The sequence below is a fragment of the Palaemon carinicauda genome, chromosome 10 (genome assembly GCF_036898095.1).
Source record: "Palaemon carinicauda isolate YSFRI2023 chromosome 10, ASM3689809v2, whole genome shotgun sequence".
NCBI classification, from domain to species: domain Eukaryota; kingdom Metazoa; phylum Arthropoda; class Malacostraca; order Decapoda; family Palaemonidae; genus Palaemon; species Palaemon carinicauda.
The window spans coordinates 158,463,247-158,488,582 of record NC_090734.1 but is presented as its reverse complement, the minus strand read 5'-3'; the positions used below and the strand labels follow the sequence as shown (position 1 = coordinate 158,488,582).

Here is a 25,336-nt window from a genome sequence, read left to right as displayed (position 1 = left end):
TTGGTGGAGGGCGAGAAATAAACCACCAAAAGTAAAAGTAAGTAAAAGTAAGTACCCCCCATAAAATTCTCTTTTACCTTGTCATATAAAAAATATTTATTTAAAGTTTTGGGATGCAGTGAAATAGGTATAAAATATATAATATAAAAAGGGAAAATTTTAGTGTAGTACCCAATAAAAACATGTTTTACCTTATCGTATAGAAAATTATCTATTTAAAGATTTAAGATGTAGTAAATTAGGTATGAATCATATAATATAAAAAGAACAGATTTTAGTGTAGTACCCCACTAAATAGAATTAAAAGAAAACGACGCCCGTTTTCTATGCGTATGGCCAATGGCAGTTACCCAACGCAACGTAAACACAAACCAGCTGATGGCCAACGCTTTCTCGTGGTCCTGAGGGTTATTTAGGCCACAATGCGACTCCTATTCTCCTTTTGCCTGTTTTACGTGAGCCACGGGGGTGTCGTGAAAGCGGCCGAAGTTTTAAGACCAAGAGGTGTCCCCCTTTCCAGTAAGTTGAATGGGAATTTGGCTTTTATTTACGGCAGCCTAACCGCCGAATAGGAAATCGACCCTAAAGTAGATCACACCGGTTTGGTCATTGTTTTTATGTAGGTAGATATTTACGACTTAACCTCATAGTGTGAGTCTTTAGGTTAATATTTACGATTTAACCTCATAGTATGAGTCTTTAGGTTGATATTTACGATTTAACCTTATATTATGGGTCTTTAGGTTAATATTCACGACAACCTCAGTATGAGTTTTTAGGTAGAATAATAATAACTATCGTGTTTATTTCTAAATGAATTATTTTCATGCAATTTTCCTGGAATCTCGCCTTTTTGTGAAAGAAAAGATTTAGGGTAAATGTCTAGGAGAAGGCCGTACCCGTTTTTCAAGTATTAACGACGAAAAACGGCAAAAAACAACCAGATTATTGTTGCACAGTGCATAGAAACAGGAGGAAATGAATAAAAAAGAAACTAAGACTTAACTCTTACACACAAAATGGAAGCATAAACCTACTACTACAATTATGGGGGACCCCAGTGGGAAGCGGGGTTTTTGGGTGGGGGGAGGAGGAGAAAAGTGATTTTTCGGGGCACTACCTAACCTAATACAACCAACTAACCTACCCTGGGGGGCCTGTACCCCTACCTAGGCCTACCGGGGGGGGGGGGGGGGGCTTGGACCCCCCCTTAAGGCCACAGTGATTTTCAGGGCACCACCGAACGTAATACACCCACCTAACCTAGCCTAATATCCCTGTATCCCTACCGGGGGGGCTCCGCCCCCCCTGCGACCCCCCCTTAAGGACACTACCTAACACATCCTTCAAACCAAATCCAAAGTGATGGTACTGCTGTATACATCGTTATACTATCACCATTATAATATACAGTACTCCATAAATTAATGAAGCTTACCTTAACCTGTTGGTTGATAAAGATGTGCTGCTGCTTTGAGGAAAACGTGAAGCCGTTGCGAAGGTTCCCTGACATGCAGGACAATTTTTATTTTGTAAAATTAAATTGTGTCTCTGGCATAAATCCACTAGTTTTTCAATATAACCCCGAATAAGTAAGAACAAATTCATTGTAACTTAGGAAACAGTCAGGACAAGAAGATGGAATTTCAACTTCTTGTGCAATATCAGATGACGTGCTTGCTACGGCCTCGATGTCTAGGAACGAAATAAAATGGCTGGGTAAGAAAATGTATTGTCGCACTGTGATAGGTAAGAAAATGTATTGTCGCACTGTGATTGGCCAAACGTGAAGACGTCATTGGGAAAGAAAATGTATTGTCGCACTGTGATTGGCCAAATGTGAAGACGTCATAGTGGACTAGTTTGTCTGCGGATTATAGTGGTTACAGGGCTCATTTGAGCAAAAATAAGACACAGTCAACAATAACAACAGACTTAGAAAAATCTGGGAGGAAGACAAGAGTAGCGTGAGTTTGATCGTCGATATTTCGACTATTATTGATTTTCACTAAATTATCTCACTGGTATACCATTATATACATACATTCCTACATATTCTAGTAAAAATATATTGAATATCAGTGATATCTTCATGCGGCCCTCTCCTAGACGTTAACCAAGATTTAGTATTTTAATAATAGAACCCCAAAAATGTAATTCTGCAGTGCTATTGGGTTTCATTAGCAAGGGAGATTACATAATTAAAAGATTTTTCTAAACAGTGGAAAAATTATATGGGAAGTCAATGGGTTAAAACAAGATGTGTTAGAAAAATACTGAAGCCTTTGTTGTAAAATGTCAAAAGTTACGACTGAAAAACCATATTTTATAGGGGAGACAAACACAAGAATACCACCTAACCTAACCTAGGAGCCATATCCTTACATGTTTACCTACTGGGGAGTGCTATGCCCCCTGGCTTCCCTCCCCATAGACCTCTTGAATCCTTAGCTTTCCTTAAGACAGAGTCTCGAACCTGTATTTTCAAACTATATTTGGAGCTTTTGTATATCAGCGGCCAGTTCCTCTAGCAGGCATATAAAATGGACACCAACTAACCTAAACTTCACCCTAACCTAACATACAAGCTGTGTCCTTACCTTATTACCTTCCCCCTGTGATCCCCTTTAGACTGTCGTATTCAAAGTCAGGCATCATACATACAGTACAGGTAGCTGCTATCATAAATACACTCCTCTACATTTTCCCATAAAGAAAATCAGTTGGAGCCTCTGTATATCAGCGGCCAGTTCCTCACGCATTTATTAAAAATGGACATCAACTAACCTAAACTTTTCCCCCTAACCTAACCTACAAGCCGTGTCCTTACCCATCCTACAAGTCGTGTCCATACCTGCTTACCTAAATGGGGTTAATGCCCCCTAGGACCCCCTTACACTGCCGTATTCTAAGTTAGACATGATAATAATACTTACAGGTGGCCGCTATCGTACATACACCCAAATCAGTTTGACAGTAAAAATTTTGTCAGTCCCAACCAACTACATGCACCCTAAAATACCTAAAGAGTTCTATGTGCGTGAGGTGAAATGGTAAATACTGTATTTTTGCTTTATTTGTGTATTGAAGCTTTTCAAGAAAACCTTTGACCCTTAAGATGTACTTAAAAGAAGATAGATATGATGAGTGTAAAGGTAACCTAGATCATGCTAAACAAGTACAGTATGCAGTATATTAATTATATAGAATCACAGAACACATGTAAGGAATCTAAGCATCGAAAGAGGGTTACAAGTGCTCCCTCTAGTGCAGAGGTTGAGTGACATTTTAGGAGCGGCTGGGTTGCTGGTGAAGTATCAGGGACTTTCAAAATTATCGAAGTTATAGCACAAACATCAGTAGATATCCTGCTAATTAATAACTTGACAAGCGTAATTTATAAGGAAGAATCACATAAGTTATCATTATTTGAATACAGCACTGTAATTAGCTGCTGTAGGAATTTAGTCAACTAAAATAGCCTAGGCTTACATCGGTTTAATGACATTAGTATCAGAAGTTGACATTTTCGTAGAATATTCTTGGCTGTACTAATGCCTTTTAATGAGGATTCTTTAATCATTGTTGCAACTTGAAACCAGTTGAGTTTATTATCAACGCATGGTGTTATCCCACATCAGCAAATATCATAGATGAATGGATGATTAGATAACATATAGCAGAGGGCTTCATGACATTGTAGTACAGTACAGTACTTGTTTTTATTATTGTTCCTCATTTTGTATAATTCAGTTTTTTAATTCAGAATACAAAAATATCCTGATGGGCAAGTTTTAAAGAAATTCATCTGCTTCAGTTCATATAGAATGATACTCATATCCTACCTGTGAAAATTGTTCATAAAATAATACGTTATTCAGACCAGTTTACGCTTTATATAAATGCTTGAACAAGGTCTACATGAGTGATTTGAGCAAGGTAAATTCTAGCTTCGCCTGGTTTACGCAAACACTCTGCCTCCCACAGGGTCTCTCTGGTGGCCATGAATGGTTTTACATGCATCTTTGTGAAGTTTTGATTTTATAAAGCTTTTCATTAGATGAATGAATAGCACAGGAATTTGAAATTTTTCCATTGAAGTAAATAAAGTGTGCAAGAAAAACTGTTTACCAAAATTTTTTTATTTCCAAGTGTTGTTAGTTCTATTATTTACTTGGTGTTATGGTTATATTCTTTACCTATTGTTGGGAGCCTGGTACTATGATGAGATAGGCCATCAATGATTTTTTTTTTAACTCTTTTTCACTTTTGATAGAAAATGACAACTTATATAAAATTGTTGGTTTATTGCAAATTGTCTTACACAGATGTTGAGACATAAGCTTATAGAAAAACTATTCCATATAGTGTAGTGGAATTACAGAACTATCCTACTGGCTAGTACAGTGGTACCATGTTTGCCTAGCATTCGCATGGCAGCAGATCGATCCCCGCCTGGGACCGTGAGTTAGTTTAAGCTGTTTACTCGGGAGGCTACTGCTTTAGTAGGACACCACAGTGGGGGGTTGGGCTTGTCCAGCTGACGTTCTGGTGAGCATCTATTCTGATGGAACTAGAACTGAAACCAGACACCTTCAACTAATGATTTTCAATATTAATCTTACCCGATGATCATGTAGCTGTCAACTCTGTTGCCCGACAGAAATCTACGGTCGGGATACGCCAGCGATCGCTATACAGGTGGGGGTGTACACAACAGCGCCATCTGTGAGCAGGTACTCAACTACTTCTTGTCAACAAGAACTCAATTTTTCCTCTGTCGTGCCTCCGGCTAGACCTACTTGGATACGCTGTTGATTCTGGAGTTATTGTTCACGATTTGGTGATGTATTTGCTCTAGAGTTTAGCCTTCGCTATTCAGGAAGCTTTATCTTTAGCTTAGCAAGCTTTTGGAATTAATTTGAATTTATTATGGTGACGAAGAGAGTATGGACTCTCTTTCACTTTTAAATGGCCGACCCTTCCCTTAGACGGAAGTGTTGGTGTCGAAGAGAGTATAGACTCTCTTTCACTTTTTATTTTATATCTCTCCGCCATTTATAGGCCTCTTCGATTAACTTTCCTTGAAAAAAAAAAAAAAAAAAAAAAAATATGCGACCTTTCCTAATAGTAGGCGGTCCTTACTTGGAACCGAAGTTAATTAACATTGAGCTCGTCATATCGTTTTTCCTGTTAAGAATTTATGCTATTTTAATTTTATGTTTTTGAAAGAATTTCTTTGATAAGTCTCGTACTGTTTTCAAAGTTGAACTAACGTTTTGTTTAGTCTCCGCAGTTGTTGACGTTCAGAACGTTCAACTTGCGCTCTATCGTTACGATAGAGAGAGAGTATTCACGGTTTCACGTTGCAGTAAGAGTAAACCGATTCTAGCGTTTCGTTCATTCTTTCTTAGCTTAAATGGTTTTAATTCTAATAAAGGAACTTTTTATTTGGGAAACCTTTCAGTTTTTTTCCTTTAACAAATAATATGTTTTAACGATATATATAATTGGGCTCATCTCTCAGGTTCTAAGTCTAGAGAGAGAGAGATAGAGACGGAGGGAGAGAGAGGAGGATAAACGTTTCGTTCAAGCGGGTAACGTTGTTCTCGTTTTTTTTGCTCTTCTCCCTAGTCGATAGAGGGGAAGAAGGTAAAACGTTTCTAGAGTTTTATTCTTGTTCCCAGGCTTTATGCGGTGAGAGATTTTAAACGTAGTTTATTTGATCTAGTGTTTAGTCTCTTTTCCAGCCACTGAATTCTTTATCTTTCATTATGTTTTTCTGTTACATTGTAATACTGTTTTCGCAATTACTACCTTTTAATGAAGGATAGGATTGCGTGTTTCAGGTACAAACCACTTAAAGTTTCGAGTTCAGTGAAATAAGTGCAAACAGAAAATCAAAAGTGATAAAGTGATATGCGCAAAGTGTTACAGTGTTGCGTTCGAGGGTTCGTCTGTTCGTGCCAGTTGTTCACCTAGTCCGATACCTCTTACAAGCTCCCAAGCCCAGGGGAGAAGTAATGTCGAAGGACTTATGGGTTCCTCAGGCCTTGATCGACGAACAGACGTTTCCCTCTGTGGTTTCGGGTGTATCTACACACGTTGCCGACGTGATCACCCCACCCACACAAAGACGAGAGAGCCCATTTATTCCTCGTCTGCGGAAGAGGTTTCTCGCAGAAACCATGGACCAAATCTTGCAGCTTTTAAGTGCAAGTCGGTCCCTTCCGCGCAAGTCCAACGGCCTAGGTGTAGCCACTGGGTCAGTTCGGACTCGCTGCAGTACGACAACTGCACACCTCCTAAGAGAGGCTAGGTGGTACCGCAACAGGCAGTAACTCCGTCTGTTGCCGCACCAGCTGTTTTAGACCCTTAGTCACAACGGACAGTAGCTCCGTTTGTTGTTGTCTTTCATAGACCCTAGTGGTCCATGCTGCAGACTATACAGTCTCAGCTTGCTCCTTCATGCAGGAGTATCATGCTGGAAGGTTGACAATGCAGCCTGTTTACCTACAACCCGCCGAGGTTGTGCGCTCAGCAGATACTGCGGCTGCCTGCTCCCACACCACACCTGTGAGAGCTCCTCCACCGATGTGCAGTCCTCACTGCCAGACGCATGTTCTTGCTGCACCATCTGCTAACATGCGTGAGCTGCCGCATCAGGAGTTGCCGGGTTCCAGCACTATGCGGCATTCTCCTCAGCCCATGCAGCATGCTCCGCATACCATGCAGCATGAGCCGCATACCATGCAGCATGAGCCGCATGCCTTACCTCATGCTCTGCATACCATACCGCATGCTCTGCATACCTTACAGCATGCTCTGCATACCTTACAGCATGCTCTGCATTCCTTACAGCATGCTCTGCATACCTTACAGCATGCTCTGCATACCATACCGCATGCTCCTCAACCCACCGCAGCCCCTCCCACGCACCAGCACTCTGCTTTTGTTGTTGCCAGCTCCCACACTCCGACTGCGGAGAAGGTTGACGATGCACCCGTGGGCCTACACCTCCCACGGTTGTGCGCCCGGCATGGCTTCATGCTCTCACACTCTTGTTGTGAGAGCTCCTCCACCCATCCACAGTCAACCCTGCCAGATGTATGATGACTCCCACACACAGAGCACTCCGTTGCCGTGCGGGAGCTACCACAAGCTGCCGTGTTTTGACACGGTGTGTCAGCCTCCGCAACACACTGTGGTTACCGCCACTCGCCAGCAGCAAACTAGTCAGGCAGGAGTTGAGGCTTCCCCACACATCTTTGGTTGTTGCCAACTCACAAACTGTCATGCAGTTACATGACGTTGCCTTCTGGTCTGCTACTTATACACCAGTGCTGTATGTCCTCAAGCTCCTGTTGTGGTTGACAGTTCAGTTTTTGACAGTTCACAGACTGTCAAGCAGTTTCATAACGTTGCCTTCTGGTCTGCTGCTTTTGCACCAGTGAAACCCTCACTGAGAGAACTTAGCTTTTCTCGGATATGGTTCCTGTAGATGAGAAAGTGCTGTTCTCCCTCCTTCTGATATTCCCTTGAGGACTCTGTCATTTGGAGAGGAGCCTTAAGCTGCTTAGCCTCCTATGGACTTTTATTTAAGCATAACATGCTTCCAGGGAGGGTAAATGGTTCCGCTTCAGTCGCTAACCCCGTCTGTTGCCACACCTGCTCCCATAGACCTTGAGCTTTGTTGCAAGACATGCAGTCCAAGCTTAGTCCTTGATAGAGGATTTTTTTTTTTTTTACGGAGTCAGTGTGTCACTGGGAAGACGTTCAACAACCAGCAGAGGTGACTTGTTGTGACGCAGTGCGGCAACCTCAGCAACCCGATAAGGAGTTGTCTGTACTACCCAGACAGTCTAGACAGTTTCGGGTTGTCGCTGTACTTCCTCGCTTCCCCATGGTTGACAGTTCACAGACTGTGCAGCAGTACCATGATCTTGTGTCCGGCTCCGTCAGACGACTGGCTTTTAAGAGCTCCCACAAGTCGTCGCTGTCTGGAGAATCTCAGATGGACTATGGATCTGACCAAGGAACTGGGCCTCCTGGTCAATTTAGAGAAGTCCCAGCTCATCCCATCCCAGACCATTGTCTACCTGGGTATGGAGATTCAGAGTCGAGTTTTTCGGGCTTTTCCGTCGGCCCCAAGGATCAACCAAGCCCTAGAATGCATCCAGAGCATGCTGAGAAGGAACCGATGCTCAGTCAGGCAGTGGATGAGTCTAACAGGGACACTTTCATCGCTGGCCCTGTTCATCGAGTTAGGGAGACTCCACCTCCGCCCCCTTCAGTATCATCTAGCTGCTCACTGGATAAAGGACATGACGCTAGAGACGGTCTCAGTTCCTGTTTCCGAAGAGATGAGGTCTACTCTAACGTGGTGGAAGAACAGCTTTCTTCTCAAGGAAGGTCTACCTTTGGCTGTTCAGAACCCCGACCGCCGTCTCTTCTCGGACGCATCAGACACGGGCTGGGGTGCGACATTGGACGGACAGGAATGCTCGGGAACATGGAATCAGGAGCAAAGGACACTTCACATCAATTGCAAGGAGTTGTTGGCGGTTCATCTGGCCTTGATAAACTTCAAGTCCCTCCAGCTAAACAAGGTGGTGGAGGTGGACTCCGACAACACCACAGCCTTGGCTTACATCTCCAAGCAGGGAGGGACTCATTCGAGGAAGTTGTTCTAGATCGCAAGGGACCTCCTCATCTGGTCAAAAGATCGAAAGCTCACGCTGGTAACGAGGTTCATTCAGGGCGATATGAATGTCATGGCAGATCGCCTCAGCCGGAAGGGTCAGGTCATCCCCACAGAGTGGACCCTTCACAAGAATGTTTGCAGCAGACTTTGGGCCCTGTGGGGTCAGCCAACCATAGATCTGTTCGCTACCTCGATGACCTAGAGGCTCCCGTTTGTTTTGTTCTCCGATTCCAGACCCAGCAGCAGTTCACGTGGATGCTTTTCTGCTGGATTGGTCCCATCTCGACCTGTATGCATTCCCGCCGTTCAAGATTGTCAACAGGGTACTTCAGAAGTTCGCCTCTCACAAAGGGACACGGCTGACGTTGGTTGCTCCCCTCTGGCCCGCGAGAGAATGGTTCACAGAGGTACTGCAATGGCTGGTCGACATTCCCAGGACTCTTCCTCTAAGAGTGGACCTTCTACGTCAACCTCACGTAAAGAAGGTACACCCAAACCTCCACGCTCTTCGTCTGACTGCCTTCAGACTATCGAAAGACTCTCAAGAGCTAGAGGCTTTTCGAAGGAGGCAGCCAGAGCGATTGCCAGAGCAAGGAGGACATCCACTCTCAGAGTCTATCAGTCTAAATGGGAAGTCTTCCGAAGCTGGTGCAAGGCCAATGCAATTTCCTCAACCAGTACCACTGTAACCCAGATTGCTGACTTCCTGTTACATCTAAGGAACGTAAGATCCCTTTCAGCTCCTACGATCAAGGGTTACAGAAGTATGTTGGCAGCGGTTTTCCGCCACAGAGGCTTGGATCTTTCCACCAACAAAGATCTACAGGACCTCCTTAGGTCTTTTGAGACCTCAAAGGAACGTCGGTTGTCCACTCCAGGCTGGAATCTAGACGTGGTCCTAAGGTTCCTTATGTCATCAAGATTTGAACCTCTCCAATCAGCCTCTTTTAAGGACCTCACATTAAAAACTCTTTTCCTCGTGTGCTTGGCAACAGCTAAAAGAGTAAGTGAGATCCACGCCTTCAGCAGGAACATAGTTTTCACATCTGAAACGGCTACATGTTCCTTGCAGCTCGGTTTTTTGCTAAAAACGAGCTTCCTTCACGTCCTTGGCCTAAGTCGTTCGAGATCCCAAGCCTGTCCAACTTGGTGGGGAACGAACTGGAGAGAGTACTTTGCCCAGTTAGAGCTCTTAGGTACTATCTAAAAAGGTCAAAACCTTTACGAGGACAATCAGAAGCCTTATGGTGTGCTATCAAGAAGCCTTCTCTTCCAATGTCTAAGAACTCAGTTTCTTACTACATCAGGCTTCTGATTAGGGAAGCACATTCTCATCTGAAGGAAGAAGACCTTGCTTTGCTGAAGGTAAGGACACATGAAGTGAGAGCTGTGGCTACTTCAGTGGCCTTCAAACAGAACCGTTCTCTGCAGAGTGTTATGGATGCAACCTATTGGAGAAGCAAGTCAGTGTTCGCATCATTCTATCTCAAAGATGTCCAGTCTCTTTACGAGAACTGCTACACCCTGGGACCATTCGTAGCAGCGAGTGCAGTAGTAGGTGAGGGCTCAGCCACTACATTCCCATAATCCCATAACCTTTTTAACCTTTCTCTTGAATACTTTTTATGGGTTGTACGGTCGGCTAAGAAGCCTTCCGCATCCTTGTTGATTTGGCGGGTGGTCAATTCTTTCTTGAGAAGCGCCGAGGTTAGAGGTTGTGATGAGGTCCTTTAGTATGGGTTGCAGCCCTTTATACTTCAGCACCTAAGAGTCGTTCAGCATCCTAAGAGGACCGCTACGCTCAGTAAGGAAGACGTACTTAATAAAGGCAGAGTAATGGTTCAAGTCGTCTTCCTTACCAGGTACTTATTTATTTTATGTTATTTTTGAATAACTAATAAAATGAAATACGGGATACTTAGCTTCTTTGTTAACATGTATGCTGGTCTCCACCCACCACCCTGGGTGTGAATCAGCTACATGATCATCGGGTAAGATTAATATTGAAAAATGTTATTTTCATTAGTAAAATAAATTTTTGAATATACTTACCCGATGATCATGAATTTAAGGACCCGCCCTTCCTCCCCATAGAGAACCAGTGGACCGAGGAGAAAATTGAGTTCTTGTTGACAAGAAGTACTTGAGTACCTGCTCACAGATGGCGCTGTTGTGTACACCCCCACCTGTATAGTGATCGCTGGCGTATCCCGACCGTAGATTTCTGTCGGGCAACAGAGTTGACAGCTACATGATCATCGGGTAAGTATATTCAAAAATTTATTTTACTAATGAAAATAACATAATTGCTTTTAAAATTTTATTTATTGATCCAAAAACCCCCTTTTCATTTTCATAGGCATTCTTTTATGATCCTTCCATAGTAAATGGTTGGTTTACAGTATTGCAAATTTTCTTACACATATAAGACATAGGCGTATAGAACAACTATTCTTTATAGTTGTAGTGAAATTACAGAACTGTTCACATCTGAAATTATTTTTGAAATTGTGTATACTGATCCAAAAATCCCCTTTTCATTTTCAGAGGCGTCCTTTTATGATCCTACCAGAGATTTCCATTGTCTGGATGGATCTGGTGCAATACCGTTCACTTACGTGAATGACGACTATTGCGATTGTCGTGATGGCAGTGATGAGCCTGGGACTTCAGCATGTCCAAATGGTAAGTCAAAATTTATCATGTTGATGATTTACTTTGGAATGCATGCAATTCGTTGATATGATTAAAGATGGAAAAGTTGCCATCTACTCTTAGAGCAATAGTTAAATAGAAATTGACTTTTGATTGTTTAGAGTTCTCAGATTATTTACATATATGATTTATTTCATAGTGTGTGTATACAATGATGCTGTCCATGTAGTTTGTTAGGTTAGACAATTTGATGCCAAAACTGCAATAATAAAGTTTGGATTGTTCCTACACTTATTACAAACCTTTCGCTATTTATAAGTGATTATCTTTTGGTAAAGCTGGAGGACTAGCCATTTAGAACTTCAAGCAAGCTGGCAACTACCCAAACCGCTAATTAGCGGGTGTTTAGTGAGGGGTAGTGGTGATTGCCAGCCCCCCCTCTCACTCGCACACTAGTGAATCCGAGCCACTTTTTCTTCTGCCTTGGAGGAGAACGGATGTGTCCACTCTCTGATCCCTCAAAAGACTTTGGCCATTAATTTTTCAGGTGTTTGTGTTCCTTCTCCTGTGTCCGCATGCGGACTTGCCCAGGACCTGAAGGCCGCTCATGCTGTACCTTTATGTCCTCCGTCAAGACTAACCCCCATTTGTTGTGTCCAACCTGCAGGGGACGCTACTGTAACCAGGGTAACACCTGTGAAGTTTTTAGTGAGTGGTCTGCCTCCCAATGGGAGAGATTTGGGCGTCGGCACAAGAATAAGTCTAGGAGGGATTCTTTGCCTTCGGGGTCTTCCTCAAGGGCGAAGAAACCTCGGACTCTTCCTCAAGGGCGAAGAAACCATGGACTCTTCCTCAAGGGCGAAGAAACCTCGGACATCTTCCTTGAACCCCCAGTCACTTCCCGAAGCTCCTATTTGCTTGACCTCTTTCAAGGGGCAGGCAAGTTGGAGTGTAGACCAGCTAACTCTAGGGCAACCTCGGGGATCGTTGGACGTTGCTGTTTCCCCTAGGGAAGCAACTTCGCCCCCGCTCTTAGGCAAGTCTTTCTCACTTGCTGATTTGTTGCAGGTTTGGCCATTGCTGGGTGTTGCAGGGCTGCATTCCAAGGACATCTCTGTGGAACTTCTGCTTCATGGGGCCCAGAGGGTCCTTCTCTGGTGGCCTCTGAAGTAGAAGTCCTTTCTGTAGTGTGTAGTGATTAAGGCTTGTACTTTTTGTGAGGCCCACGTCTCGCCTTCTGCTCCTGCTAGTCCTACATGCCGATGAGACCAGCGCTCCCACTTGCCTCCCCATCGGCGAAATTCTGCTGACGAAGAGAACCCATGCCATCCTCAGATCTCTTTGTCCTCCAGGGGCCGTAGTTCTCTACGCACACCCAGACATTTGCCCTCGCCCTCCGTCAAGCAGCGATCCCGTTCCAGAGACTGACGATCTTCTTGCCATTCTCCTTCCGGGTTGTGCTTGTCACTCAACATCTTGTGATCGTCGTTCAACTGCTTGTGATCGTCATTCTCCTGCTGGACGCTCAGCCTCTGCTCACTGTTCTCCAGTTTGCGATCACCAGCGGCACTTCTCGCCAGCTCACCATTCGCCAGGGTGTAGCCCTCCAGCTCACCATTCCAAAGAGTGTAGCCCTACAGCTCTCCGTTCGGCATCTCGTCCTCCGCCTAGATGGTCTCTTGCCAGACGACACTCTCCAACTCGCTGCTCACCATGTTACCACTCCCCTGCTTTCCGATCTCCAGCTCGCCACTTGCCATCGCGTCACCCGCTAATCGCCAACACATTGCTCGCCAATGCGTCACTAATGCACATCGCCGCTCGTCGATCTCCAGTGCGTGATCATCATTCTCGAGCTTGTCGGTGGCTGCAACATGGAGCCAATCCTTGGACAGTCTCTGTTATTTGCTTAGGGTATCGCGTCCCGTTCACTTAATCTCTCCCTCCACTGACTCGGGATCCAATTCCATTGGGCTCCTACGTGATGGGATTCGCAAAGGAGCTAGTCTTCTGGGCCGAAGTCCAAACCATTTTGGAGAAGGGCACTCTCCAAGAGATCCTCGCTGGTTCCCCAGTTTTCTTCAGTCGACTCTTTCTTGTGAAAAAGGCGTCTAGAGACTGGAGACCAGTCATCCATCTTTCGGCTCTAAACAAGTTTGTTCTTCAGGCTTTGTTCAGGACGGAGATGGCAGACACCGTCATACAAGCGGTAAGGCCATAGGGCTTCATATGTACATTGGATAACCAAAGTTGCATGCTTCCAGATCCCAATCCATCCATCTTCAAGGAAGTACAGTATCTTCGGACCATACACGAGAACAGGCGATACCAGTTCAAGATGCTGTGCTTTGGTCTTTACAAGGGTGTTTAACCTAGGGTCATCTTGGGCTCACAGGATCGGCATTCATCTCCTAAGATACCTCGACGACTAGCTAATTCTACCAGACTCGGTGGCAACCCTTTTTCAGCACCAATACAGACTGCTTGAGTTTTGTCAGGATCTGTGGATCGTAATAAACCTCAAGAAGTCATCCCTGTTCCCCTCTTAAAGACTGGTATACTTGAGTATGATTATAGACACCAGATTGCAAAAAGTATTTCTATCAGAGGACAAAGTACACAGGCTGAAGGAGGTAGCAAGCTCGTTCTTTAGACGAGAAGAGTTTCCAGCCCATCAGTGGTTGTGTCTCCTAGGTCACCTAGCATCCCTGATCCGTTTAGTGCCCAACAGTCGCCTCAGAATTCGATCTCTTCAGTGGCGGCTGAAATTCAGGTGCAGCCAGCACACCAGCTCTCTGGATATGTTATTTCCTTTGGGACAGAATAACTACTCTGTGGCGCAGGTCCTTCAAGCAGCTGTGTGGAAGTTTCATATGACCTTCACTGCCCACTACTTGCAAGATGTAACACACAGGAACATAGAAATGTTACCCACCAGTCCTTTGGTATCTACACAATAAGTGGTTTAAACACCTCAAGCTCCTTGATGGACAAGTAGCAGATGGTAGAGGGTAGAGATTACCTGGGATTAAGTCTGGAGTGATTAATAAGAATGACTGGCTCCTTCTTTCTTCCATCTTCCAACCCTCTTGGGGAACAGCACCTACTGCACTCTGCAAGCTAGCCTCCATTGTCTTCAGGTAATAACCATTTTCCTTGTGTATCCTGGTATAGAAATATATACTTGTATCCCCATATCCCCTGTGTGAGGTAGGAATTTGGTAACATCTATGGTTAGTTCAAAGAATCCTATAATTTCTGAGAATTCTTTCCTAGACAAGTCACATTGCTAGCATCACACAATCACACGGATTGCTCATGCTGCTAAAGCATGGTGTTGCATAAAGTTTTAGCGAGGTGTCAGGGCTATTCCTCTTTATATGTGTGTAGCATGGAAGAAAACCCCAGGTCAATATTCAGCCAGGGGTTAAGACTTCCACCTACCTTTAGGTGAGCCTTCCTTAATAAAGAGCAAGAATGTTTGTATTATTGACAGGACAAAGACAAATTTAAGAATAATTTGTATTTTTCCTAATGATAAAAACCTTGAGCTGTTTATACAAATTTAGTCTGCCATCACCTATCCCCTGCAAGTCCTGCGTGCAATCAATAGTCAAAAGTGATGAGACAACGCAGGTGTGTGTATGTGAGCGGGGTAGCCGGTACTACCCCTACCCCCTGCTAACTAGCTATGGGGTAGTTATACCTCGCTAAAAGTCTTATGGCTAGTCTTCCAGGGTTGCCGAAAGTATATTCCCTACTAAAGAGAGCTCAAAGTTTGTTTTTAAATATTTAACTTAGCCGGTGAATATATATAGCTGCTACTCAGCGGCTCGACAGAAAACACACTCAAAAACTCGCGAGCGATCGCTATGAAGGTTGCGGGTGTGCCCACCAGCGCCACTATCGGCCAGATACCACTCTTGCATGTAAACAAACCCTTCAATTCTTCTCTGTCGACGTTGACGACAAGACGTATTCATACTCGCTGTAGAACCTGGAATTTTCTCAACATATTTGGTGAAGTACTTCATTTTGGTTTGAGCTTTCGCAGTACAGGTGTTTTATCTTCAACTTAAATCTTGAACTCGTTTTTGGATAGATTTAATTTTTGATGACTTTGGATTGTTTTTTGGACTTTCCTTGACTTTTAAATGGCCGACCCTTCCCTTAGTACGGAAGTGTGTTTAGGCTTTTAGCAATTATCTTATCACGTTATAAATTAATTATAGATTTTCCTCTATATATTTTATATCTCACCCGCCTTTATTAGTCCTCTTCGATTAGCTTTCCATTTATAATAAACATCAAGATAAATTTTAATGATTTGTTTATATGCGACCTTTCCTGAGAGTAGGCGGTCCTAACTTGGAAACCGAAGTTAAACAACGTTGAGCCCTTTCAATCGTAAATAACTTTTACAGAGCTAATGATTTAAAACTTATTAAATGAATATTTTTTAGTAGATATTTTATGAAAGATTTTCTTTGAATAGTCTTCGTACTGTTTCAAAGATGAACTAACGTTTAGTTTATTTATGCTACGCAGTTTGCGCTCTATCGTTACGATAGAGAGAGAGAGTATCACGGTTTCACGTTGCAGAAAGAGTAAATCGATACTGACGTTTTGTTCATTCTTCTTTCAAAGCTTAAATGTTTTAAATTCTATTTTAAAGGAACTTTTTAATTGAAAAACCTTTCAGTTTTTTCCTTTGGTCAAATAACCTGTTTTTTTTGACGAAACGTAAGTGGGCTCTTCTCTTCGGTGCGAAATCAAGAGAGAGAGAGAGAGAGAGAGATACAGACGGAGGGAGAGAGAGGAGAGAGAACGTTCCGATCTTTATCTCGTCCCAAGCGAGTAACGTTGTTCTCGAGTTACTCTCGTCCCTAGTCTCTGTACGGGGAGAAAGGATAAAACGTTTTTAGTTTTTTTTTTATTCTCGTCCCAAGGCACTGTACGGTGAGAGATTGAAAACGTAGTTTTGAATGAACTAGTGTTTAGTCTCTTCCCCAGCCACTGATCTTTTTATCTTAAAATATGTTTACTGTTTTTTTTTTTGCTGGTATTAATGTGCTTACATTATACGACTGATTTCGCAATTATAACTTTTTGATAGAGGGTAGAATTGCGTGCTTCAGGTAGAAATCAGTTTTATTCATACCTTATGTGAATTGTTAAAAAATTCGATTTCAGTGAAATAAGTGCAAAACAGAAAATCGTAGTGATAAAGTGATATTGCGCAAAGTGTTATCAGTGTTGCGACCAAGGGTTCGTCTGTTCGTGCCTGTCGTTCGCCTAGTCCGGGACCTCTTGCAAGCTCCCAAGCCCAGGGGAGAAGTAATGTCGTACGACTTATGGGTTCGAGAGGCCTTGATCAGCGAACAGACGTTCCCTCTATGGTATCAGGTGTATCTTACCAAGATCACCCCTACCATAAGGCGAGAGAGACGATTTTCTCCACGTCATCCGAAGGCTTTTCGCATAAGAAACCGTGGAACAAGGTTTCGAGGCCCTTTAAGCGAAAGTCAGTCCTTTCAGGACAGGTCCAGCGTCCTGGTTTTAACTATTAGGACAGCTCTGACCCTATGCAGTCATCGGAAGACTGCTCGCTGCCTAAACAAAAGCGTAACACAGACTCCGAGAGTCTTTTTGTAGGCAAGGTTTTGCAGTCACAGACGTTACCCTCGTCTCTTACCGCAACCATTCCCGTTGATCCTAAATGGGTTGTACGGCAAGACATGCAGAATAAGCTTGCCTCCCTTATGGAAGACTATTCTGCCGATAAGTCCGTTGAGCCTAGCCGTTTATCTCATCGAGATCCTGGCCTTCAGCCACCCTAACGTTCCTTTGTGCGTCCTGTTGACGTTGGCGTAGCCAAGTCACGTCAGTCAGGTTGTTTAGAACCACACTCGATGCGGTCTCGTGTGGATTTTCAGCCACATTTGGACGTTAGGCCACTTGCTGATGCTCCTGTTGACGTTCAGGACGTTCGCCAACAATCGGAGTTGACTTGTTTTGACGCTGAGCGTCAACCTCCGCATTCTAGAGTTGTTTTGACTGCTCAGACTAGGCGGTCAAAGCAGTCTCGAGTGGACGCTGTGCGTCCTCACGCACCTGTTGTTGTTGACAGTTCACAGACTGTCAAGCAGTTACATGACGTTGCGTCCTGGTCCGCTACTAATGCACCGGTGCGTGTGGACTCTGCTTGTAAAGCATTGCCACCACGGTAGGTCTCTCCCTTGCTTGAGACTCGGCTATTGTCGGACAAGGTTCCTTCAGATGAGGAAGTTGCTGTTCCCCCTCCTACTGATATTCCCTTGAGGACTCTGTCAGACGGAGAGGAGCCTAAAGCTGCTTAGCCCTCTATGGACTTTAAATAAATCATGCTGATTTTTAAGGATCTTTGTCCGGATCTTTTTGTAACTGCTGCTCCTCGTTCGCCTAAACGTCAGAGCTTACACTAGGCCTAGCTACTTCGAAGCCGTTGTTTTATAAGCTAGTGCTCTCTCGCTCTTCTAAGAGAGCTTTACGTTTGCTAGGCGACTGGTTTATCACCAGGAGGAGTTTGGGGGAGACAGCCTTTGCTTTCCCTTCTTTTAAGCTGGCTTATAGAGCGAGAGTCTGATATGACACGAGAGAAGTTCTCGGCTTGGGAGTTCCTGCCTCTGCCCAGATAGACTTCTCAAACCTCATAGACTCTCCCTGGCGCCTGGCCATGAGACGCTCCAAGATTTTACAGGTCGACTTCAGAGCTATTTTCGAGCGTTTGAAGTTTTGCTGTACAATTATGTCATGCATAAGCAAGGCTTTCAGGGATGGCTCCAATGATCTGACAGCCACGTTCTCTGCAGGAACAAGTCCCTCAGGGATGGCTCCAATGATCTGGCAGCCATGTTCACTGCAGGAGTACGTAAGAGGCAAGTGCGCTCAATGTGTTCATTGTCAAGACAAACTTCACGATGAAGTCTACCAGGCTGTCTTGACAGCATTTATGGAAGGCGACTGGATGGTCTCTCTCGACCTTCAGGAGGCATACTTCCACATTCCTATACACCCGGATTCCCAACCGTTTCTGAGGTTTGTTTACAGGAATGTGGGGTACCAGTTTCGAGCCCTGTGCTTTGGCCTCAGTCCTGCGCCTCTCGTGTTTACGAGGCTCATGAGGAATGTGGCAAAATCCCTCCATCTATCGGGGATCCGAGCCTCCCTGTACTTGGACGACTGGCTTCTCAGAGCATCGTCCAGTCTTCGCTGTCTGCAGGATCTACATTGGACGTTGAGTCTGGCCAGGGAGTTGGGACTTTTGGTCAACCTAAAAGTCCCAACTGATCCCATCCCAGATTATTCTATATTTGGGGATGGAGATTCGCAGTCAAGCCCTGCTCGAAGTCCAACTAATGCTGAAAAGAAAACGTTTATTCAGTCAGGAGTTGGAACAGTCTCGTAGGGACTCTCTCATCCCTGGAGCAGTTTGTCTCACTAGGGAGACTACACCTTCTGCCTCTCCGGTTCCATCTAGCCTCTCACTGGAACTAGGACAAGACATTAGAGACGGTATCATTCCCAGTCTCCGAACCAGTAAAGGCATGCCTGAAATGGTGGGACAGCAATATCAGTCTGAGAGAGGGACTATCCCTAGCAGTCAAGAACCCAAACCACGTGTTGTCCTCAGACGCGTCGGATTTGGGTTGGGGTGCGACCCTGGACGGTCGGGAATGCTCGGGTCTGTGGACCTCAAGTCAGAAGAGCATGCACATCAACGGCAAGGAGCTATTAGCAGTCCACTTGGCCTTGATGATATTAGAAAGCTTCTTCGAAACTAAGTGGTAGAGGTCAACTCAGACAACACCACAACTTTGGCGTACATCTCCAAGCAAGGAGGCACACACTCCTTCACGCTGCTCGAGATCGCAAGGGACCTTCTCTTATGGTCAAGAATTCGAGGCATCTCCCTGTTGACGAGATTCATCCAGGGGGACTTGAATGTCTTGGCAGACTGTCTCAGTCGGAGGGGTCAGGTGATACCCACTGAATGGACCCTCCACAAGGACGTGGGCAAGAGTCTTTGGGCTACTTGGGGTCAACCCACCATAGACCTCTTTGCCTCCTCGTTGACCAAAAGGTTACCAATCTATTGCTCTCCAGTCCTAGATACAGAAGCAATCTACATAGACGCATTTCTACTGGATTGGTCTTTTCTGGACTTATATGCATTCCCACCATTCAAGATAGTCAACAAGGTACTGCAGAAGTTCGCCTCTCACGAAGGGACAAGGTTGACGTTGGTTGCTACCCTCTGGCCCGCGAGAGAGTGGTTCACCGAGGTACTTCAATGGCTGGTAGACTTTCCAAGAAGTCTTCCTCTAACGGTAGATCTGTTACGTCAGCCCCACGTAAAGAATGTCCATCAAAGCCTCCCCGCTCTTCGTCTGACTTCCTTCAGACTATCGAAAGACTCTCAAGAGCTAGAGGCTTTTCGAAGGAGGCAGCCAGTGCGATTGCAAGAGCTAGGAGAGCTTCTACCATTAGAGTATACCAGTCGAAGTGGGAAGTCTTTCGAGACTGGTGCAAGTCAGCATCTGTGTCCTCGTCCAGTACCTCTGTAGCCCAAATCGCAGATTTTCTTTTACATCTGAGAAAGGTTCGCTCCCTTTCAGCTCCCACGATTAAGGGCTACAGGAGCATGTTGGCTTCGGTCTTTCGACATAGAGGCTTAGATCTTTCCAACAATAAAGATCTCCAAGATCTCCTTAAGTCTTTCGAGACCTCTAAGGAACGTCGTTTGGCAACTCCTGGATGGAACTTAGACGTGGTCCTAAGGTTCCTCATGTCAGACAGGTTTGAGCCATTACATTCAGCCTCCCTGAAGGATCTCACCCTCAAGACACTTTTCCTAGTGTGCTTGGCTTCGGCTAAAAGGGTCAGTGAACTTCATGCCTTCAGTAAGAACATCGGCTTTTCTACAGAAAAAAAGCCACTTGTTCACTTCAACTTGGTTTCCTGGCCAAAAATGAACTGCCTTCTCGTCCTTGGCCTAAATCTTTTGATATTCCTTGCTTATCAGAGATCGTAGGCAACGAACTGGAAAGAGTATTATGTCCTGTTAGAGCTCTTAAGTTCGATTTAGCTCGTAATAAGTCATTACGAGGTAAATCTGAGGCATTATGGTGCTCAGTTAAGAAACCTTCATTGCCTATGTCAAAGAATGCTTTGTCATATTTTATCAGATTTTTTTAATACGAGAAGCTCATTCTCACTTGAATGAGAAAGACCGATGTTTGCTTAAGGTTAAGACGCATGAAGATAGAGATATAGCAACCTCCGTGGCCTTCAAGCAAAATAAATCTCTGCAAAGTATTATGGACGCGACTTTTTGGAGAAGCAAGTCAGTGTTCGCGTCATTTTACTTAAAAGATGTCCAGACTCTTTACGAGGACTGCTACACACTGGGTCCATTCGTTGCAGCGAGTGCAGTAGTGGGTGAGGGTTCTACCACTACATTACCCTAATTCCAATATCCTTTTTAATCTGTCTCTTGAAATGTTTTTAATAATGTTTTTTTTGGGTTGTACGGAAGGCTAAGAAGCCTCTCGCATCCTGATTGATTTGGCGGGTGGTCAAAGTCATTTCTTGAGAGCGCCCAGATTAAGGGTTTGATGAGGTCCTGTTGTATGGGTTGCAGCCCTTAATACTTCAGCTCCTGGGAGTCTTTCAGCATCCTAAGAGGATCGCTGGGCTTCGTGAGGAAGACAGACTTATAAGGCAGAGTAATCGTCTAAGTCAACTTCCTTACCAGGTACCTATATATTTTGGTTTTGTTATATTGATAACTGTCAAAAACTCTTAGCTTATACGCTGTAAACTTAATTAACTCTGGTCTCTACCCACCGCCTTGGGTGTGAATCAGCTATTATATATTCACCGGCTAAGTTAAATATTTAAAAATATTTTAATTATAAAATAAATTTTTGAATATACTTATCCGGTGAATATATGAATTAAAGGCCCTCCCTTCCTCCCCAATAGAGACGCAGCGGGACGAGATGAATTGAAGGGTTTGTTTACATGCAAGAGTGGTATCTGGCCGATAGTGGCGCTGGTGGGCACACCCGCAACCTTCATAGCGATCGCTCGCGAGTTTTTGAGTCTGTTTTCTGTCGAGCCGCTGAGTAGCAGCTATTATATATTCACCGGGTAAGTATATTCAAAAATTTATTTTATAATTAAAATATCATATTGTTTGGAAAAATACAAATTATTTGTCATTTTTGGAGACCTGTTTGTACAGTAGAAATGTTTTTGTTCTGCCATTTTATGAATACAGTATTATTTTCCCATTTGGACATATCTGTTTTGATGCTGTTACTGTTTTTAGAATGATATATTGTTAATTTATTCTCATCATTTATTTATTTCCTTATTTCCTTTCCTCACTGGGATATTTTTTCCCTATTGGAGCCCTTGGGCTTATAGCATCTTGCTTTTCCAACTAGGGTTGTAGCTTGGCTAGTAATAATAATAATGGTGTCAACAGCTGATTCTCATGTCTGTTTGTTACATTGAAATTAATTACTGTACTTATTAATGTTATTGAATTAGCTTATGTATAGTTGCAAGATATTTCATAATTCTAGTCATCCTACAGTAGATCTTCCCAAATTACATTATTTATCACATAGTACTCAGTAAGCCCTTAATTCTAATAGCTTCATCTTTAGTAGGTAGATGCTCAATCAAACTTAGTATATTGCTGTATTCTACAAGTTTTACTCCCGCAGTCACCATATTGGAGAACGTTCTTAATTGTGTAGCTAAATCTTTGTAACTGTAGAATTTAAAACTTAATAAAATGTTTTATTGGGCACTTTTTGTTTCATAGTTATTTGTCTAATTTCTTTGCTTTGTTGTTTATATTATTATTATTATTATTACTATCCAAGCTACAACCCTAGTTGGAAAAGCAAGATGCTATAAGCCCAGGGGCTCCAACAGGGAAAAATAGCTCAGTGAGGAAAGGAAATAAGGAAATAAATAAATGAAGAGAACAAATTAACAATAAATCATTCTAAAATAAGAAACAACGTCAAAACAGACATGTCATATAATAAACTATCAACAACATCAAAAACAAATATGTCATAAATAAACTATAAAAAGACTATGTCCGCCTGGTCAACAAAAAAGCATTTGCTCCAACTTTGAACTTTTGAAGTTCTACTGATTCAACCACCCGATTAGGAAGATCATTCCACAACTTGGTCACAGCTGGAATAAAACTTCTAGAGTACTGCGTAGTATTGAGCCTCGTGATGGAGAAGGCCTGGCTATTAGAATTAACTGCCTGCCTAGTATTACGAACAGGATAGAATTGTCCAGGGAGATCTGAATGTAAAGGATGGTCAGAGTTGTGAAAAATCTTATGCAACATACATAATGAACTAATTGAACGACGGTGCCAGAGATTAATATCTAGATCAGGAATAAGAAATTTAATAGACCGTAAGTTTCTGTCCAACAAATTAAGATGAGAATCAACAGCTGAAGACCAGACAGGAGAACAATACTCAAAACAAGGTAGAATGAAAGAATTAAAACACTTCTTCAGAATAGATTGATCACCGAAAATCTTGAAAGACTTTCTCAATAAGCCTATTTTTTGTGAAATTGAAGAAGACACAGACCTTATATGTTTCTCAAAAGTAAATTTACTGTCGAGAATCACACCTAAAATTTTGAAAGAGTCGTACATATTTAAAGAAACATTATCAATACTGAGATCCGGATGTTGAGGAACCACCGTCCTTATTTTTTTTTTATTCCTCGTTTATAGATTATCATTTGCTTCACAAAATATTTTTTCCAAACTGATCCTGTTTTTATTGTGTCCCTTGGCTTTTGAATATTCTGCATTTGTATCCTTGGCAGTTCAATTTAAGATGAGGAAATTTAGAAAATTGGGGCTTAAGTCGGAGAGTTTTTAAAAGTTTGTAAGTGAAAAATGTTAAAATTTTAGGGTCCTGCAGGTTTTATTTTCTTTCCTTCAGAATTACATAGCCTTGTAACAATATTTTAGTAAAATCCTTACAGTTTTGTGCATTTATGTAGTATATTGCCATTGACAATAGGAGTTGAACAAGTGACTGAAATTGAATGCTCTACCCTTACATTGCGTAATATTCTCAGTTGTGTTTCATTTTGAAAATGGTAAAATTTGTTAGAGTTGGTCTAATGCAGAAATTATGTAGTGCCACTGGTATTTTAATTTTAAATTTTTGTGGTTGATATTTAAAAATGATATTGTAAGTCAATCTTTTGTTTTATTGTTTTAAGTTTGACAGGATTACCTGTTCAATTCTCTCCTGCATTGAGGGCTCGACCCTGGAACGAATGCTGAGAAGCTTTACTTCTAAAATGATATGAAAATAGTAAAGGATAGAACAGTGTAGTTAGGATACAAAGAAACTGCAAAAATCGCACGGAGCTGTTCATATTATAACTTATTGGCTAAACTGTAATGGATACTAGTTGCAAGAAGTACTAACATATACGAATAAATTTATTTTCTTTAAGGTTTCTTCAGTTGCCCCAATCCTGGACACATTCCTCTGAGCATTCCATCGTCGCGGGTCAACGATGGCATTTGTGACTGCTGCGACGCCTCTGATGAATATGCATCGGACGCCAATTGCGTCGATACTTGCCGGGAACTCGGGCGGGCAGCCAGGGAAGAGGCGGCGAAACAGCGGCAGGAAAAAATGAAAGGGTTCGAGTTGCGGAAGTCGATGATAGAGGAGGGTCGTAAACGGAAAAAAGAAGCGGAGGTTTGTGTTGTTTATATCTTCTGCACACTTGTGTACATTAAAATGTCCTTTGTTATTTGCATTGTTTGCTGCAGTAATTTCCCCTTGCCTAATCTCTGCTGGTAATATGATTTATTATTATTTTGGTGCATATTTAATATCTATTAGTGTGACAATTTTGATACAATCGATCAAAGATATTTTGCCTCCTTAGAATAGTTTAATAGAGCATGATTTCAGATGTAGTTTCCCCTTGAAGATTGAGTTAAAGATGGTTTATTACAATGGAAATACACTGAAGTTTTTGACAGTTGTGATATATTCATTCTTGCATAAAATGGTAATCGTTGCATTCTGTTTGACAGTGATGAGGTAGATCTTTCGTCTTCGAGTAGGGAATATATGTTATTACATTTCAGTATACATTTTGCATCTTTGATTTAAGTTAGCAAAATATTTCATATAATGTTTGCTAACTGTCTTGCACTTTCTGAGTGCTTCTTTATTTATGTTATTGATGTTCATCATCATCTCCTCCTACGCCTATTGACGTAAAGGGCCTAGGTTAGATTTCGCCATTCGTCTCTATCTTGAGCATTTAATTCAATAAGATATTAACCCTTTTACCCCCAATGGACGTACTGGTACGTTTCACAAAACTCATTCCTTTGCCCCCATGGACGTACCGGTATGTCCTTGCAAAAAAACTGCTTTGTTCCGTAACCGAAATACAAACCACGCTATTTACAGAGGGTTTACCTTTTAGCGCAGCTGAAATGACGAGCCAATAGTTTTAACGAGGGTTAATTACCCCCGCGTTAGTTAGCGGGGGATGGGGAAGGGTAGCTTGCTACCCCTCCCCCCTCCACACACCGGTGACTTGCTTCACTTCACTTTTGGCTCGGCGGTGATCAGACGTGTCTGCTCATCGCCCTCGTGACAGCCTTTAATTTTCTGCTTTTTCTTTTCAGCGTGTGTGTTGGTTGGAAGTTGACCTTCAGTTATTTCTTTACAATGCGTACATGCCCTGGAGTTGCCGGTCGTCCTTGTGGGACTTTCATGTCGGACGTAAATACGGATCCGCACACCCTCTGCCCTCAATGTCGGGGCCGACGGTGTGACCAGGAGAACATGTGCCGTGAGTGCAGGGAGTGGTCTGCCTCCCAGTGGGAGAGGT

At 43.1% G+C, this 25,336-nt stretch overlaps 1 protein-coding gene across 1 annotated transcript in view; it reads left to right on the top strand.

Annotated features, from left to right (window-relative positions):
- Positions 1-344: 344 nt before the first annotated feature.
- The window catches only part of LOC137648911 (glucosidase 2 subunit beta-like), a 110,469-nt gene continuing 85,477 nt past the window's right edge, over positions 345-25,336 (top strand). The window contains exons 1-3 of the mRNA XM_068382098.1: positions 345-519; positions 11,252-11,389; positions 23,930-24,180. Of these exons, the coding sequence (XP_068238199.1) occupies positions 423-519; positions 11,252-11,389; positions 23,930-24,180 (486 nt within the window). The 5' untranslated portion in view covers positions 345-422. The remainder of the gene's footprint in view (positions 520-11,251; positions 11,390-23,929; positions 24,181-25,336) is intronic.